This window comes from Urocampus carinirostris, chromosome 20, assembly GCF_059441175.1.
Source record: "Urocampus carinirostris isolate Australia breed hairy pipefish chromosome 20, RoL_Ucar_1.0, whole genome shotgun sequence".
Lineage (NCBI taxonomy): Eukaryota > Metazoa > Chordata > Actinopteri > Syngnathiformes > Syngnathidae > Urocampus > Urocampus carinirostris.
The window spans coordinates 5,298,668-5,312,000 of NC_142368.1; the positions used below are offsets into that span (position 1 = coordinate 5,298,668).

The 13,333-nt window shown below is 39.9% G+C and overlaps 1 protein-coding gene across 1 annotated transcript; it reads left to right on the forward strand.

Moving 5' to 3' along the window:
* The first annotated feature begins 2,309 nt into the window (after positions 1-2,309).
* On the forward strand, positions 2,310-13,333 carry opn8b (opsin 8, group member b). Its single transcript, XM_088324919.1, has 5 exons — positions 2,310-2,349; positions 3,062-3,343; positions 6,712-7,005; positions 11,077-11,405; positions 12,357-13,333. Exons 2-5 carry the CDS (start codon positions 3,112-3,114, stop codon positions 12,675-12,677), a joined length of 1,176 nt encoding a protein of 391 aa, XP_088181045.1. The 5' UTR covers positions 2,310-2,349; positions 3,062-3,111; the 3' UTR covers positions 12,678-13,333.

The window sequence follows — 13,333 nt, forward strand, 5'->3', positions numbered from 1 at the left end:
CCCGGGGGCGGAATAAAGACTATAATGATGCAGGGTCAGAATATAGTGTCGTCTTAAAGAGCCAGTGTTCTCTTTTCTGGAGCTTGGATGCTCGGTTCAGAGATAAAGATGTTATTATGCCATCTTTGCACTCAGCTGCTTCAATTTTCAGGACCAGTAACAGTCCTCCACGATGAGGGAAGAAAGAGTTGCCTCTTGATTTTTTTTTTGTAAATGAGCAATATAAATGTATATTTTTTTTTTTGAATTACAAGGTAAATCCTACAATCAAAAACACAATAGGGTCACTGTGTAGCATCTGTGGGAGGGTGTTGTTATGACACCGTAAAGCACAGATATTTGAACACATTTGGTGCGACACTGTTAACAGATAACTAAAAATGTGTTAAAAAGAAAAACTCAAGGAGGTGTCTTGTTTTATTTTTATCCTGTGCAAGAAGATGCGCTCACACTCATAGGAATCGTGTTCTACTGGGAATTACTTTGGAATTATTGTTATCGTATTTGGATTTGTTTTTAATAATATACAAGTCAGTAATCGGTAATAAAATTGTAATAAATCAAATTTAATAAATAATAATATTTACAGGTTCTTTTAGTAAAATAAGAGAATAAATGTGTGTATTTGAAAAGTAAATGTGAAACATGGTGCTTAAAAGAACAGTATGTATTATTTAGCAGTCCCTAGTGGTATTAAAATAAACGTCATTCATTACAAAAACATTATTGATTTAAATAACCAAAAATACATGAACATTTTTGTTTAAATACTCATATTTCGAGAAACTATTTTAAATGACATGAGCCTCACCTAAAGGACCGTTACATAATTGTCCATAACATATGAAAAGCGACTATGGTGATAAACACAAAGCCGGCCGGGAATTAACTCAGGAACAAGGTAAAAACAGCGCGAACGTCAGGCGAACCGTCCATACAACATACGGTGTGCAGCCATCGAGCACCAACCTGGAAAACAGGAAAGCCCTCGGCAGCCATGTCACTAACGGAGAGCTAGCCTGAAAATATCATACCAACCACGAGACACGCGGCGAAAAACACCAAAGAAAAGCCACAATCTAAAAGGAGGCAACAGCAAAGAAGGCATATGCTGCAGGCAAACTTACCACAAGCAGCTTTTGTAGGTCGAAGCACTCAACTCGGACAAAACAGTCACAAGGCCCCCAGCAACATGGTTAGCAAAGTTCCAATTTCTCCAAGCTAAAAGGATCAGTATGCAATCGCTGTTTCGGAGTTACCATACATATTGCGTTAACGGGATTGGGAGTTTTGAACGAGTTGTGTTCCTTCAATGACTTCACAGCTATAGAGGAAAAAGGCCAGATCAAAATTTTGCCTAATTGAAAGAAAAATGTGTTAGTTCAAAGCAGAGGTTTACTGATTTCAGGACCCACCCGTTTCAAGAAAAGATTTCCACTTTTTAAATGTATCCAATTAAAGCAATTGTGCATGTTAAAACGAAGATAGTCAAGTCTTGTTTATTCGTATAGCCCTTAATCACAAAGAGTCTAAAAGGGCTGCACAGACCACAGTTTAATGCAAACTAATATTTCACCATCCCCTGATCTAAAACCTATGAGGGCAAGGAAAAACTCAAAAACCTCAAAATGAGGAAAATTAGAAACCCTTGAGAAAATTGTTTGGGTTTTTTTTTCTCGAAAAAACAAAATGACCCGCAAACCCAAAACAACTTCAAGTACAGTACATACCTAAAACTGCTAAAAATAGCCGCAGACTAAAAGAAATTCAAAATATTAATGAAGTGTGTAACTAAACATCAAAAATTATTTAATTATGTAGTTAATGAATGAATGGATTGCCTTTATTGCCATTATGCAAGTATAGTAAAATCGGAGGGCTTCACCTTTCAGTGCAAGTAAAACAAATGTAAAAGTTAAAAATGTGCAAAAGGGTCTAAATATATATATATATATATATATATATATATATATATATATATATATATATATATATATACATATATATATACATATATATATATCAATGATGTAAAATTGATTAATAGAAATGTAAAAGGCTAAAAAATATAACATTTTGAAACCATGAATTGTATCTTCCATCAGCATTTCAATGGCAGACACTCATACTCCATTCACGTAAATTTGTCATGTCCAGCATGGTTGCCGTGGCAACCGGCTGGCCCTGCCCCCTGGGCACCGGCTGTAGCAGATTGTCTAATTTGCGTGTGTGCTTCTTAAAGGCGGGTTTTGGGGATTGCCGGTTCATTGAGTTTTCTGTTCTGCATTAATCTGTTCTGTTTGACTTGAGGAAACCTGTGTTTGCCCGTTCTGAGTAAAAGCCTGTTTTGTGAGTATTCCTAGTCTGAGTTCCTGTTTGCCTGTAAGCCTGTTTTTTGTTTTGTTTTGTCCCCGAGTGTTGGACAACTTTTATTTAGCTAAATAAAAGTAACTGGTCGTTACGCGATTGAGTTCATCCTTCCTGCCTCCTATCTGGTCCGGTCTCGTGACAAAATTTGGCAATTGTTTCCATCTTTGAATTCAATGTTTTAATTTACTTTTCCTTCCCCTTATTCCAACTTAACTCGGGAAAAAAAAAAAAAAAAATCACAATAAAATGAGATGTTACTCTCAAATGCGCCAATTGACTGAACAGGAAGAGGCGATCATGATCGCCATCTACTGTTAAGGAGTGTCATTGACCCTCTGTTTTTTTCTCTTCTTCTTAGCATCATTTTTCCAAGGCAAACGTCTGCGGCCCACTGAGAACGTGTCCGCGACTGTCTTTTAGGTCAACTTCGCCATTTTGAAAGTGTTTTTTAATGTCACAGCTGTAGATGAAACAGGCCAGATCGGTCAACTATAAAATGAAATTTCACGAGTCCCCCAACGAATGGAATATTTGAAAACGTATTGGCATAACTATGGAGAGGAACACTAAACATTCTGTGCCTAATTGAAAGAAAAATGTTGTCTTTGGGAATACCTTTAAATGTTTTTTATCTTACTCCATTTTTTCTGTAATTGTCCACCCCACCCCTCCCTAACCATAATTGAATAAGAAAATTTCCAAGCGTGGCCCTTCATGTGACATCATCAACTCACGGTTTCCATGGCGACGCATGCTGCGTTTATGCTGAATGCGAGGAAGGGAAGAGCGGCGCAGATGGACCTGACAGCATCAAGAGAGCAGCTTCACATCTATCTTCACGTCAATCCTCACCTTTCTTTGTCCTCCGACGCCAAAATGGATTCTTCATCGACGCCGCTGGGGCCGGACCACTACCACTCTACGCTCTCGCCTGCCATGGACATCGGGGCTGGCACCTACCTGCTTTTCATAAGTAAGTTTGGTTTGTTTGTTAGTTCGGAATGTTTGGTTCATTAACTATCTTGAAGTGCACATTTAACTGAGAATTGAGTTATTATTCTTGGCATTTGAAGATAGAATAAGTACAAACCCTTAAACAAGAATCACTGTGAGGTCTATTTGCATATTGATGAATTGAAAAGCACCAGGGGGGGGCATTGTGAAAGAATAATGGGGTTATGAAAATGTAAACGTACCCGCTATATAGGGGGTCAGTTATCTGACTGTGGCAGAGGTAGCCGTTTAAAAAGGGCAGAAAGGAGAGAAAGCAATTTGAGACAGAATATCAAAATCAAAAATTAATTTTAGGATGAAAAAAGAACCACATAGTTTATGACCCTTCATTCATTTTATATTAGGATTTCATAAGTGTGCCTTTCCGTACATTCCAAGATCAAAATCACTTTTATGCAATGACCTGATTTACTGCCATCAATGTCAATCGACAATATCTGGGAACGAGATGATGCTCATGACACTTACACTCGTCAGTGGTGGTGAATGAGTTAAGTTGGTTTTGAAATCGGAACAGCGGTTGCAGAGCCATTTGAAATTTAAAAGACAAGCTCATTTTTTACTTTTCAAAAGTAAAACTGCCATATTTCTTGTAATCTAATTACAATCAATTAAAAAACAATATGGAATTAATTTCCAGAAGCAGCAGAACATGCTGGTTTAAGATCAGGTAATTGTGTAATTGTGCAATTCTAATCCTGTGCAGTCCTTTGAGACATTTTGTGATTAAGGGCTATATAAATAAATGTGACTTGACTTCACTTCACTTAACTCCAAAAAAGGTATTCGGAATGAACTGATTTTATAGATACAGTATAGTGTGACGATGTTCAAAAGCCAAAACTGAGAAAGTAAATAAAAAACGGATCTGAAACGTGTTCAAACAATCAAATGGGAATGATATTGATGATATTACAAATATGTATGCAAAAAAAGCTGCACATTAATATCTGCTGGGGATCGGTGAGTGCTAATACCAGGTATCGATTAGTATTAGTGTGGCTAATAGCCAATAACGAACGTGTAATTTAGGGATGGTGAATGGGATGTTGGGTTTTGAAGGTATTAATGCAAGAAATGTAGAGTGTGTACTTTTTGCAGAAGTATGGGAACTTTATCTACCAATGGTATCGATATGTGGTATCAGTAAGTATGACTACAAGATTTAGGTATCGGTTTGAATCAAAGTGGTATTGAAATTCCCTAGTATTTACAACAGGATTGCTTCTTTGCGGACTGAGAGTTATTCTCATGATCTGATATCCGTATTGTTCCGATATTCAGGGATTTTCTTAGATGATTCCATTCAACAAAAGTAATGAAATAAATTGGTCAGATTTACTCACTTATACTGATATTAGTATCATGTGTTGGACATGACTCTACACTGATGATATAAAGTATCATATGTTTAGTATTTGGTATCAGACTGCACTCTACTGGTATCATATCAGAATTAAAAAGTTGTATTGGGCCACCCCCACTATTTTCAGGCTCAGAACATTACTGTAAATTCCGGACTATAGAGCGCACCTGATTATAAGCCGCACCCACCACATTTTAAGAGGATAACCGCTTTTGTACTTACACAAGCCGCACCTGTATATTAGCCGCATGCGCCCACATTTAAAAATGTAACACAATCACAAAATTAGCCCAAACCCGGCTTTGAGTCCCGCTATTATGACTGAATGTAAAGTACACAGTCCAAGAACCACAGCCGGCAAAATGAACAGAAAATGATACCGGTACTTAAAGTTTGATGCAGACCTGCAGAGTCCGGGTACCCGTTGAAACTAATCCAAGGAAAAAAAGTCTATATTTCCAAAGGTAAGGGTGGGAAAAATATATATCCACTATTGTCTGCTGCGTCCAAAAACACGTCTCACCTTGGGGTGGCAGTAGGTCAGGAGGTAGAGCGATCGTTTTAGGATTAAGGGATCCCAGTTCGAATCCCGGCTTGTCCGTGTTACATGTCCAAGTGTCCTTGGGTAAGACACTGAACGCCCAATACCCCCAATAAGCAGGTTAGCGCCTTAAATGGATGCACAGATCACGGACGCTATTGGGAAATGTGAAGCACAATGTAAAGCGCTTTGGGAAGTCATTGACTTGAAAAGCGCTATATAAATGCAGATCATTTTCATTTCATTTCACTCCACTTCCCGTCAGCCCCCGTTGTTTTCGCCCCTTCTTTTTGATTTGCCCGTGGAAAACATTTCAGAATAAGTCTCTAAAATAAATACATTACAAAAATATACAGTTGCAAATACATATTATACATGGTTACACATATTTACACCGAGAGAGTTTTCAAAGCTTTCATCCCAAACCGTGACTGTGACAGGTAGCAACACGCTACTAGCAACACGCTCGCAAAACAGTAAACGAATCTGTTAAAAAAGAAAATACCGTACTTGTAAAAATCCCGGTAAACCATCCTCATCTACCTCCTTATAACTGACGCCATCAAAGTCATCTTCCTCAGTATCTGAAAGAAACGTTGTCATATAGATGTCGTCCCGCGCTCCCTTATTCCAAAACACGTTAGCAATATGCTCGCAAAGTAAAGTTTAGATGCCATAGCTCTGTTTCCTTCTCTATCGGATTGCCCGATTGCTTTTAGCTTGAAAGCTGCGTCATGTGCCTTTCTTTTTGCAATTTGCATGATGAGGGTAAGTTTACGCTAATTTAATTTGGGCACAAGCTAAGAAGTTGCAGTCTTCCTTGGCGCATATATTCCAGCGGTCTAAATCTAACCTTTTGTACTCGAGCGCCGCTGGCGGCCGTTAGAAAAATTACATAAATTGGCAGCATCACTGAATAAGCAGCAGGGTTGAACGTTTGGGAAAAAAGTAGCGGCTTATAGTCCTGAAATTACGGTACTTATTTTTATTGTCACCAACTGAAATCGCTATATTAGCCTGAAAACATCACAGAAATTAAATCTATAATAATTCCCCTGACAACAATCAACATCAGTTTCTTATTCGAATTGCAAAGTTTTTTTAAGCCCCCCTATTTTTGGTCTCGCAATGTTACTTCTGTTTAAGCACGTTTCACTTTTGCTGTTTGGCGTGGTGCTACCATGACAACCAAGGCTGAGTTAACCCGGTCTTATCTTTTCATGATTTGGTCCCGAAAGCAATTCTTAATCTTCAAAGCATCTTACCGGAATGTGAAGGTAACGACCGTTATTAGGATTCAGTCCTGAGTCATAAATATTAAACAGCCGGCCTTCGATAATCCTCTCACGGATGGAGCCGTTTAGCTGTCTCCACATGCAGGGAAAACTTGCACTGAAATAAGACATTTTGTGCCTGGCAGCCATGTTCTCTATAATGGGAAACCTTCTAGTCCTGGTGATGGCCTTCAATCGTTCCTCTCGCATGAAGCCCCCCGAGCTCCTGAGTGTCAACCTGGCGGTGACGGACCTAGGGGCGGCGGTCACAATGTACCCCCTGGCAGTAGCTTCAGCCTGGAGCCATCGCTTTCTAGGGGGGGACGCCACCTGCCTCTATTATGGCCTGGCCGGCTTCTTCTTCGGCGTGGCCAGTATCATGAACCTGACGCTCCTGGCAGTCGTGCGTTTTGTGGTGTCCCTGGATCTTCAGTCACCAAGTAAGTCGAACAGGAAAGCGGTGAGGTGATTAAAGTGCAGCAGACCCCTAGGATACCTGGTCCCCGACTTATGACGTTTTTACTTCACGGTGTGGAATAAGATGATTTTTCAGATTCTCCCACAGCATTTTACATGGCCAGAAACGTATTGTTTTGCTATGAGTCCCAAGGCTTGCAGTAATGCTAAAGGGAAGAACAAAATCATGATAACCATGGAAACAAAGCTTACGGTTAAAAAGCAATCCGAAAAATGCGCACAAATTCCAAATTAATTAACACGTTAGCCTATCACCAATTACCAACCGATCAATCATGGGGAAACCGCTATGCTAAGTGCGAAGCTATTATAATAATAATAATAATTTCCTTTGTATTGTCATTCTTTGTAAGAACGAAATGTCGATACACCTGACCCGTTGTAGCGAGCCGATGCAGCCGCAGCCAACAGAGGGCGCCGCCATTTTACCAATGTTATAAGTCTTAGGTATGACTCGGCCGAGGCGCGAATCAGCGACCTCCCAGTCTCAAAGCGGGCGCTCAGCATAAACGCGAAAAAACAGAAGCTCATGTCAAAGTTTAATTATATCAAGTTCACTTACTGGAAAAATTAAATGTTAGGGCAAATTACAGAATAAAATAAGTGTTCCGTCATGAAAAAAAAATTGGGTTTTGGTTATTTACCGAGACAGATAAGTAGTTGTTTTGCAATTTTGTGGTGGGTACAGCTTTTGATGTATATAAATTCTTTTGTTAAAGTTTTTTCTGGATACAGAACAATGTGCACTAGACTATAAGGTGCATTCAATTAAAACTACAGTAAGAGTGAGGTTTGCATTTTAAAAAGAAAATCTGAAAATTTGAAAAAAAATTCATAGAATATAATTATTAGGAAATCATGGTTTTACAACTGCAATGACGTGAATTATTCGTAAATGGTTACTGTATGTAGAAGCATTTAGTTGTAACTGTGCATCATCCAATTTTATTCAACTAATTTCCGGTGTATCAAGCAGACCGTATTATAAGGCACACTTCCATATTTCTGGCAAATTTGGGGCTGCGCCGTATGGTCTGGAAATTATGGTAGAGTGGAACCTCGGTCCTCGACCATAATCCTTTCCAGAACCCTGTTCGAAAACCGATTTGTTCAATCACCAAAATCGTTTTTCCCATTAAAAGTAATGTAAAATCGTTTTAATCCGTTCCAACACCCTGAATGTTTACTTGCAACTTGCGGCAGTTGTTTGCTTATAGCGCTAACTTCCTTAGCCGCAACACTCGATTTCACAGCCTCCTTATTCTTTACTATCGTACTGATAGTAGATTTAGCCATGCTGTATTCACTAGCAAGATCGGAAACTCGTACACCTCTTTCATATTTAGCTATTATGTCTTTCTTAAAGGCAATAGTTGTACGAACAACTTGTCTTTGTTCACCTGTCCTGCTTGCACCGACCTTCTTCGGAGGCATAATTAGGGGCTAAAACACCGTACGCCGCTCAGCATCGCACCCTAGCGTACCGGCGTTCAAACTCCGATTTTTTGACCGAACAGCGAAGCAAGAATTTCTCGAAAATTTTGGTCAAACACTGATTTGTCCCAACTGAGAGGCGTTCGAAAACCGAGGTTCCACTGTATATCGATTAATGTTATTTAATCATATGCACATATATCACACATAAGTACGACTTAAATAATTCATTACCAATGATGACTAAAGACATGGCATGAGTTCTGAATTTAGTGCCATTGACGGATTTAGACCATAATCCTCTACTTAAGTAGGGTGGTTATAAAGGAACTGTGCATGAAGTGAATGAGTTAGGCGAGTTATAGTTTCTTTGAAGACTCATAAAATGTTTATGACATTGACTTTTTCGATACTAACAAACAGGGTTGGGTAGGGTTACTTTAACTGGATTACTTTCAATTACTTTTGGATTACTCCAATACCAAATATGCTAATAAAAGACAAAAGAAACTAAATATGAATAAAATCATGACTCACAACATGTGGTAAGCTTTCTCTCCTGGCTTTGATCTCTTTGATCTCCGGCAAAACTAACATCAAATGCGACAGAAACAAAATGAAAATAAATCCAAACAGCTTGCCAACATCATTTTTGCCGTTCCATGTATTCCGTTACTCCCCAAGCATGCACAAAATGTACCGTATTTTCCGCACTATAGGGCGCACCGGGTTATAGGGCGCACCCCCAAAAAATTGTTTTTGGTCCTATATTTTCCATAGATAAGGCGCACCGGATTATAAGGCGCTACAATGGGAACGTCGACAAAACAGTCAGATGATTCAGTCCAACTGATTACCCCCTTAACATTCCCAAAGCTTGCAAAGAAGCAAATACGTGTCGTAGACACGTGCCGATGCGGTGTCCGTACGATGTCACTTAAATGCGTCGTTTCAAATGTCATTCGGAAGGTTAAAGTCTTGGGATTCAAGAAATGCCAAACATTTCTATGTTTCTATTTTCTTTTTCACTCGCAACTTTACTGTGCATATGACAATAAACACTTGGAATTGAGTTTAATTCACTCAACTCATCACAGCAACATCAAGATCGTTCTAAAACAAGATACCGGGAAAACGTAAAGCCGCATAACTCACCTAAGTTCTCACGTTCAATAATGATACGCAATCATGGTCTTCTTACAACCGTTAGTGAAGTAAATCCAGGAGAGTAAATTATTTGCAAATACAGACTGATAAAACATGTTTCTCTATGGTGTACTTTAGCAAGCTTGCTAAGCATGCTACGCCATTGCTAAACTCGGCCAATTGCAAGATTTGTTTTGGTCATCTAGCCTATTGGAGGCTCTGAATAATTTCAGCCAATAGCGATCGATTTAACTGATGATTGACACATCTTTTTCGGCCAATTCCAGGGTTTGGTTTGGCCATCTATCCAATCCGAGGCTCCGAATAACTTCAGCCAATAGTGATCGATTCAAATGATAATTGACACATTGGTTAGCCAATGAAACGCCGGTATATAAATCCCAGCATACACCGCGGACTTGCTACGCCATTGTTAAACTCGGCCGATTGGAGGGTTTGTTTTGGGCATCTAGCCAATCCGAGGCTCCGAATAACTTCAGCCAATAGTGATCGATTCAAATGATGATTGACACATTGGTTAGCCAATGAAACGCCGGTATATAAATCCCAGCATACACCGCGGACTTGCTACGCCATTGTTAAACCCGGCCGATTGGAGGGTTTGTTTTGGGCATCTAGCCAATCCGAGGCTCCGAATAACTTCAGCCAATAGTGATCGATTCAAATGATAATTGACACATTGGTTAGCCAATGAAACGCCGGTATATAAATCCCAGCATACACCGCGGACGACTTCGCGCTCGGGGGAGAATCTAGTCGGCGGCTGTTGAGTAAGTTGCGAGACCTTGCAAATTTAATATTGAGCCATATATAAGGCGCACTGTGTTATAAGGCGCATGGTCAGCTTTTGAAAAAAATTAAGACTTTTAGGTGCGCCTTATAGTGCGGAAAATACGGTAGTCATTTTATTCATATTTACTTTCTTTTGTCTTTTATTAGCATATTTGGTATTGGAATAATCCAAAAGTAATTGAAAGTAATCCAGTTAAAGTAACCCTACCCAACCCTGTTAAAAAAAGGCGTCAAAAATCTGATCAGAATCTGCTGCCACCCACAGTTTTAGATGTCAGTTCTTCATTATCCATTAAATTAGGTTGAACAAAGGAAAAAATGTGATAAACACAAACCAACCTTCTTAAATGGAAAATGGCCCTTAATTCAGGACTGATTCTCGAAGACTTTAGTCATCATTGGTAGTGAATGAGTTAACATATACGATGTTGTTGTTTTAATGTTCTTTTCCTGGGGACTGGGAGTTCGGAAGGGATAAACTAGCATTACGATAGGTATAGATCCCAGCAATTTCACTTTGCGTTCCTCCTCCTAAGAATGGCTTAATGTCGTACCCTGGGGGGTCCACTGTATTGGGTGTTCTTACAAGACAGCTCCACAAAAATTGTTCATTTTTTTAAAAAAGCAACTTTGTTATCCAGGGGACAAGGTGAGCTGGTGTCAGATGAAGCTCCTGTGTCTGTGGACTTGGCTGTACGCTCTGATCTGGGCTCTGCTGCCCGTCCTGGGTTGGGGTCAGTACGGCCCCGAGCCGTTCGGCCTGTCCTGCTCGTTGGCGTGGGGCCGTCTGCGGCGCGAGGACTCCTCATTTGTGGTGGCCATGTTCTCCTTCAACCTGGCGCTGCCGGCCACCGTCATTGTGAGCTGCTACTTCGGCATCGCCATCAAACTTTACGTCACCTACAAGAAGTTCCTGGAGAACAGTCGGCGAGTCCCCAGCGTTTTGAAGCTGCACCGTAGACTGCTCACGGTCAGTACCATTTACATGTGACAATAGATAAGATTGTGAAGGACTCGGATATCCGAAAATTAGAAAGAAAGTGAGATCATGTTTTGGGCAGTCCTTTGGCTGTATTTACTGCCTATTTTTTCAAACGTTGCTGCGTTCGCAGATAGCATTGTTTTGCTGAGTAGTTTCGCCAGCATTTTTTCAACTTTGAATCAAACAAAGACCTCTTTTGGAAGGAATCTTGGCTGCTTTTAACATCGTGTCAAACAATTTTTGCTGGCAGGATATACTGTTGTTGTCCATGCTATTTATTTTCTGACTTTTTTTTCTTTCTTCCGGTGACTTTTCTCTGACTCTTTTTCATCTGTCTGTCCTTCTGTCTGCTTTCATTATTTATCTTTTATTCTTTTTGTTTTTCTTTCTGTCTGTCTGTTTTTCTCCTTTCTTTGTTTCTCTCTTAACCTATTTATATTTATCTTTCTTTCATATATTTTTGATCTTTCTTTTAGTCTTTAAGTGTCTAAGTCCTTTTTTGTCTGTCTGACTTTGTGTCCGTCTTTCCATTTCTACATTTCTTTTGTTCCTTCTTTCCAACTTTGGCTTTCTTTTCAGTCTTACTGTTTGTCTGTCCATCCTTCTTATTTGTATATTTCTCTTTTTTTTTTTTTTTTTCATGTCAGTGTTTCTTCCAGTCTGTTTGTCCGTCTCTTACTTTTTAGGGTTATAGCTTTCTTACTTTATTTCTTTGTTTCTCTCTTTCTCTCTTATTTCTTTGTTTCTCTCTTTGTTTCTCTCTTTCATATTCATGTCAAACCCTGTGCAATATTCGATGCACGACCGGAACATGGTCACAAATTTTCTTTAGATCTCTTGATGAAATCAAGATCTTAAAAGGTAATGGTGACGTGATACAGAGGTCTTGAATGCATCACGCTGAATCATGTCTTTACGAGATTGGGTCATGTTTTGCAGATGGCGGTTCTGATCAGCCTGAGCTTCATCATTTGCTGGTCCCCGTATAGCGCAGTGAGCTTGTGGGCAGCCGTGGGGCCCGGCAGCCCGGTGCCGCCCCAATTAAGTCTGCTGCCCTGCATGTTCGCCAAGAGCTCCACGGCCTGCAACCCAATCATCTACTACATTTTCAGCCAGAGCTTCAAGCGTGAAGTCAAGAGACTGGTTCGCTGTCCGCCGGGATTCTTTAACAGCAATGGCGGCGGTTGTGCCGGAGGAGAAAGAGCCAGAATGGGGGCCCCGCCAAGCTCCAAGGAGGTTGGGGACACCACGCTGGTTTGAAGGGGGAACTGAAAACTGGACCAAGGTGAAGCCGGCGGCGGCTTGTGTCTGGAACGATAAGGAACGGAGCACAGCGGGATGCTTTCTTGGTGAACTGAAAACGCCAATCACTGGAGCATCGTTTGAATTTCTGCCAGAGCTTGTTATTTTCAGTCACAGCTTTAAGACCCAACGGGATGAAACTGGAAAATGGGGAACGAATTCTTGTACAGGACTGGCTATTTTGACAGATAAACTACGCCCCCTGGTGTTCATGTCTTGAAGCAAAACATAATTTATTTATAAATGATCATTTTTATGTGGTTGACTCATTTTACAAAAGATTATAAGTCGATGAAATCGCTTTGTTTTAAACACAAAATATGTAATTGTTTGTTGTATAGTACAAAGAAAATACTTATGTCATTTTGTTTAAAACCAAGCGTCCAAACGTTTTCCTGTGAGGCCCATATCATTTTTTTACATCTCTGATGAAGGGCCAGTGCGCCAGTTTGTAACAAAAAAGGTGTGACGAGTTGCAGGAGTGCCTAAATGTAAAAATGTATTGTTTTCCAGAAAGCAACCATCAAATAACCCTTCTGGAATTCTTTGCAGAACAAAAGTCAGAACATAAAGAATAACACTATTTACTAATTAAACGAATGATCACCAAATAA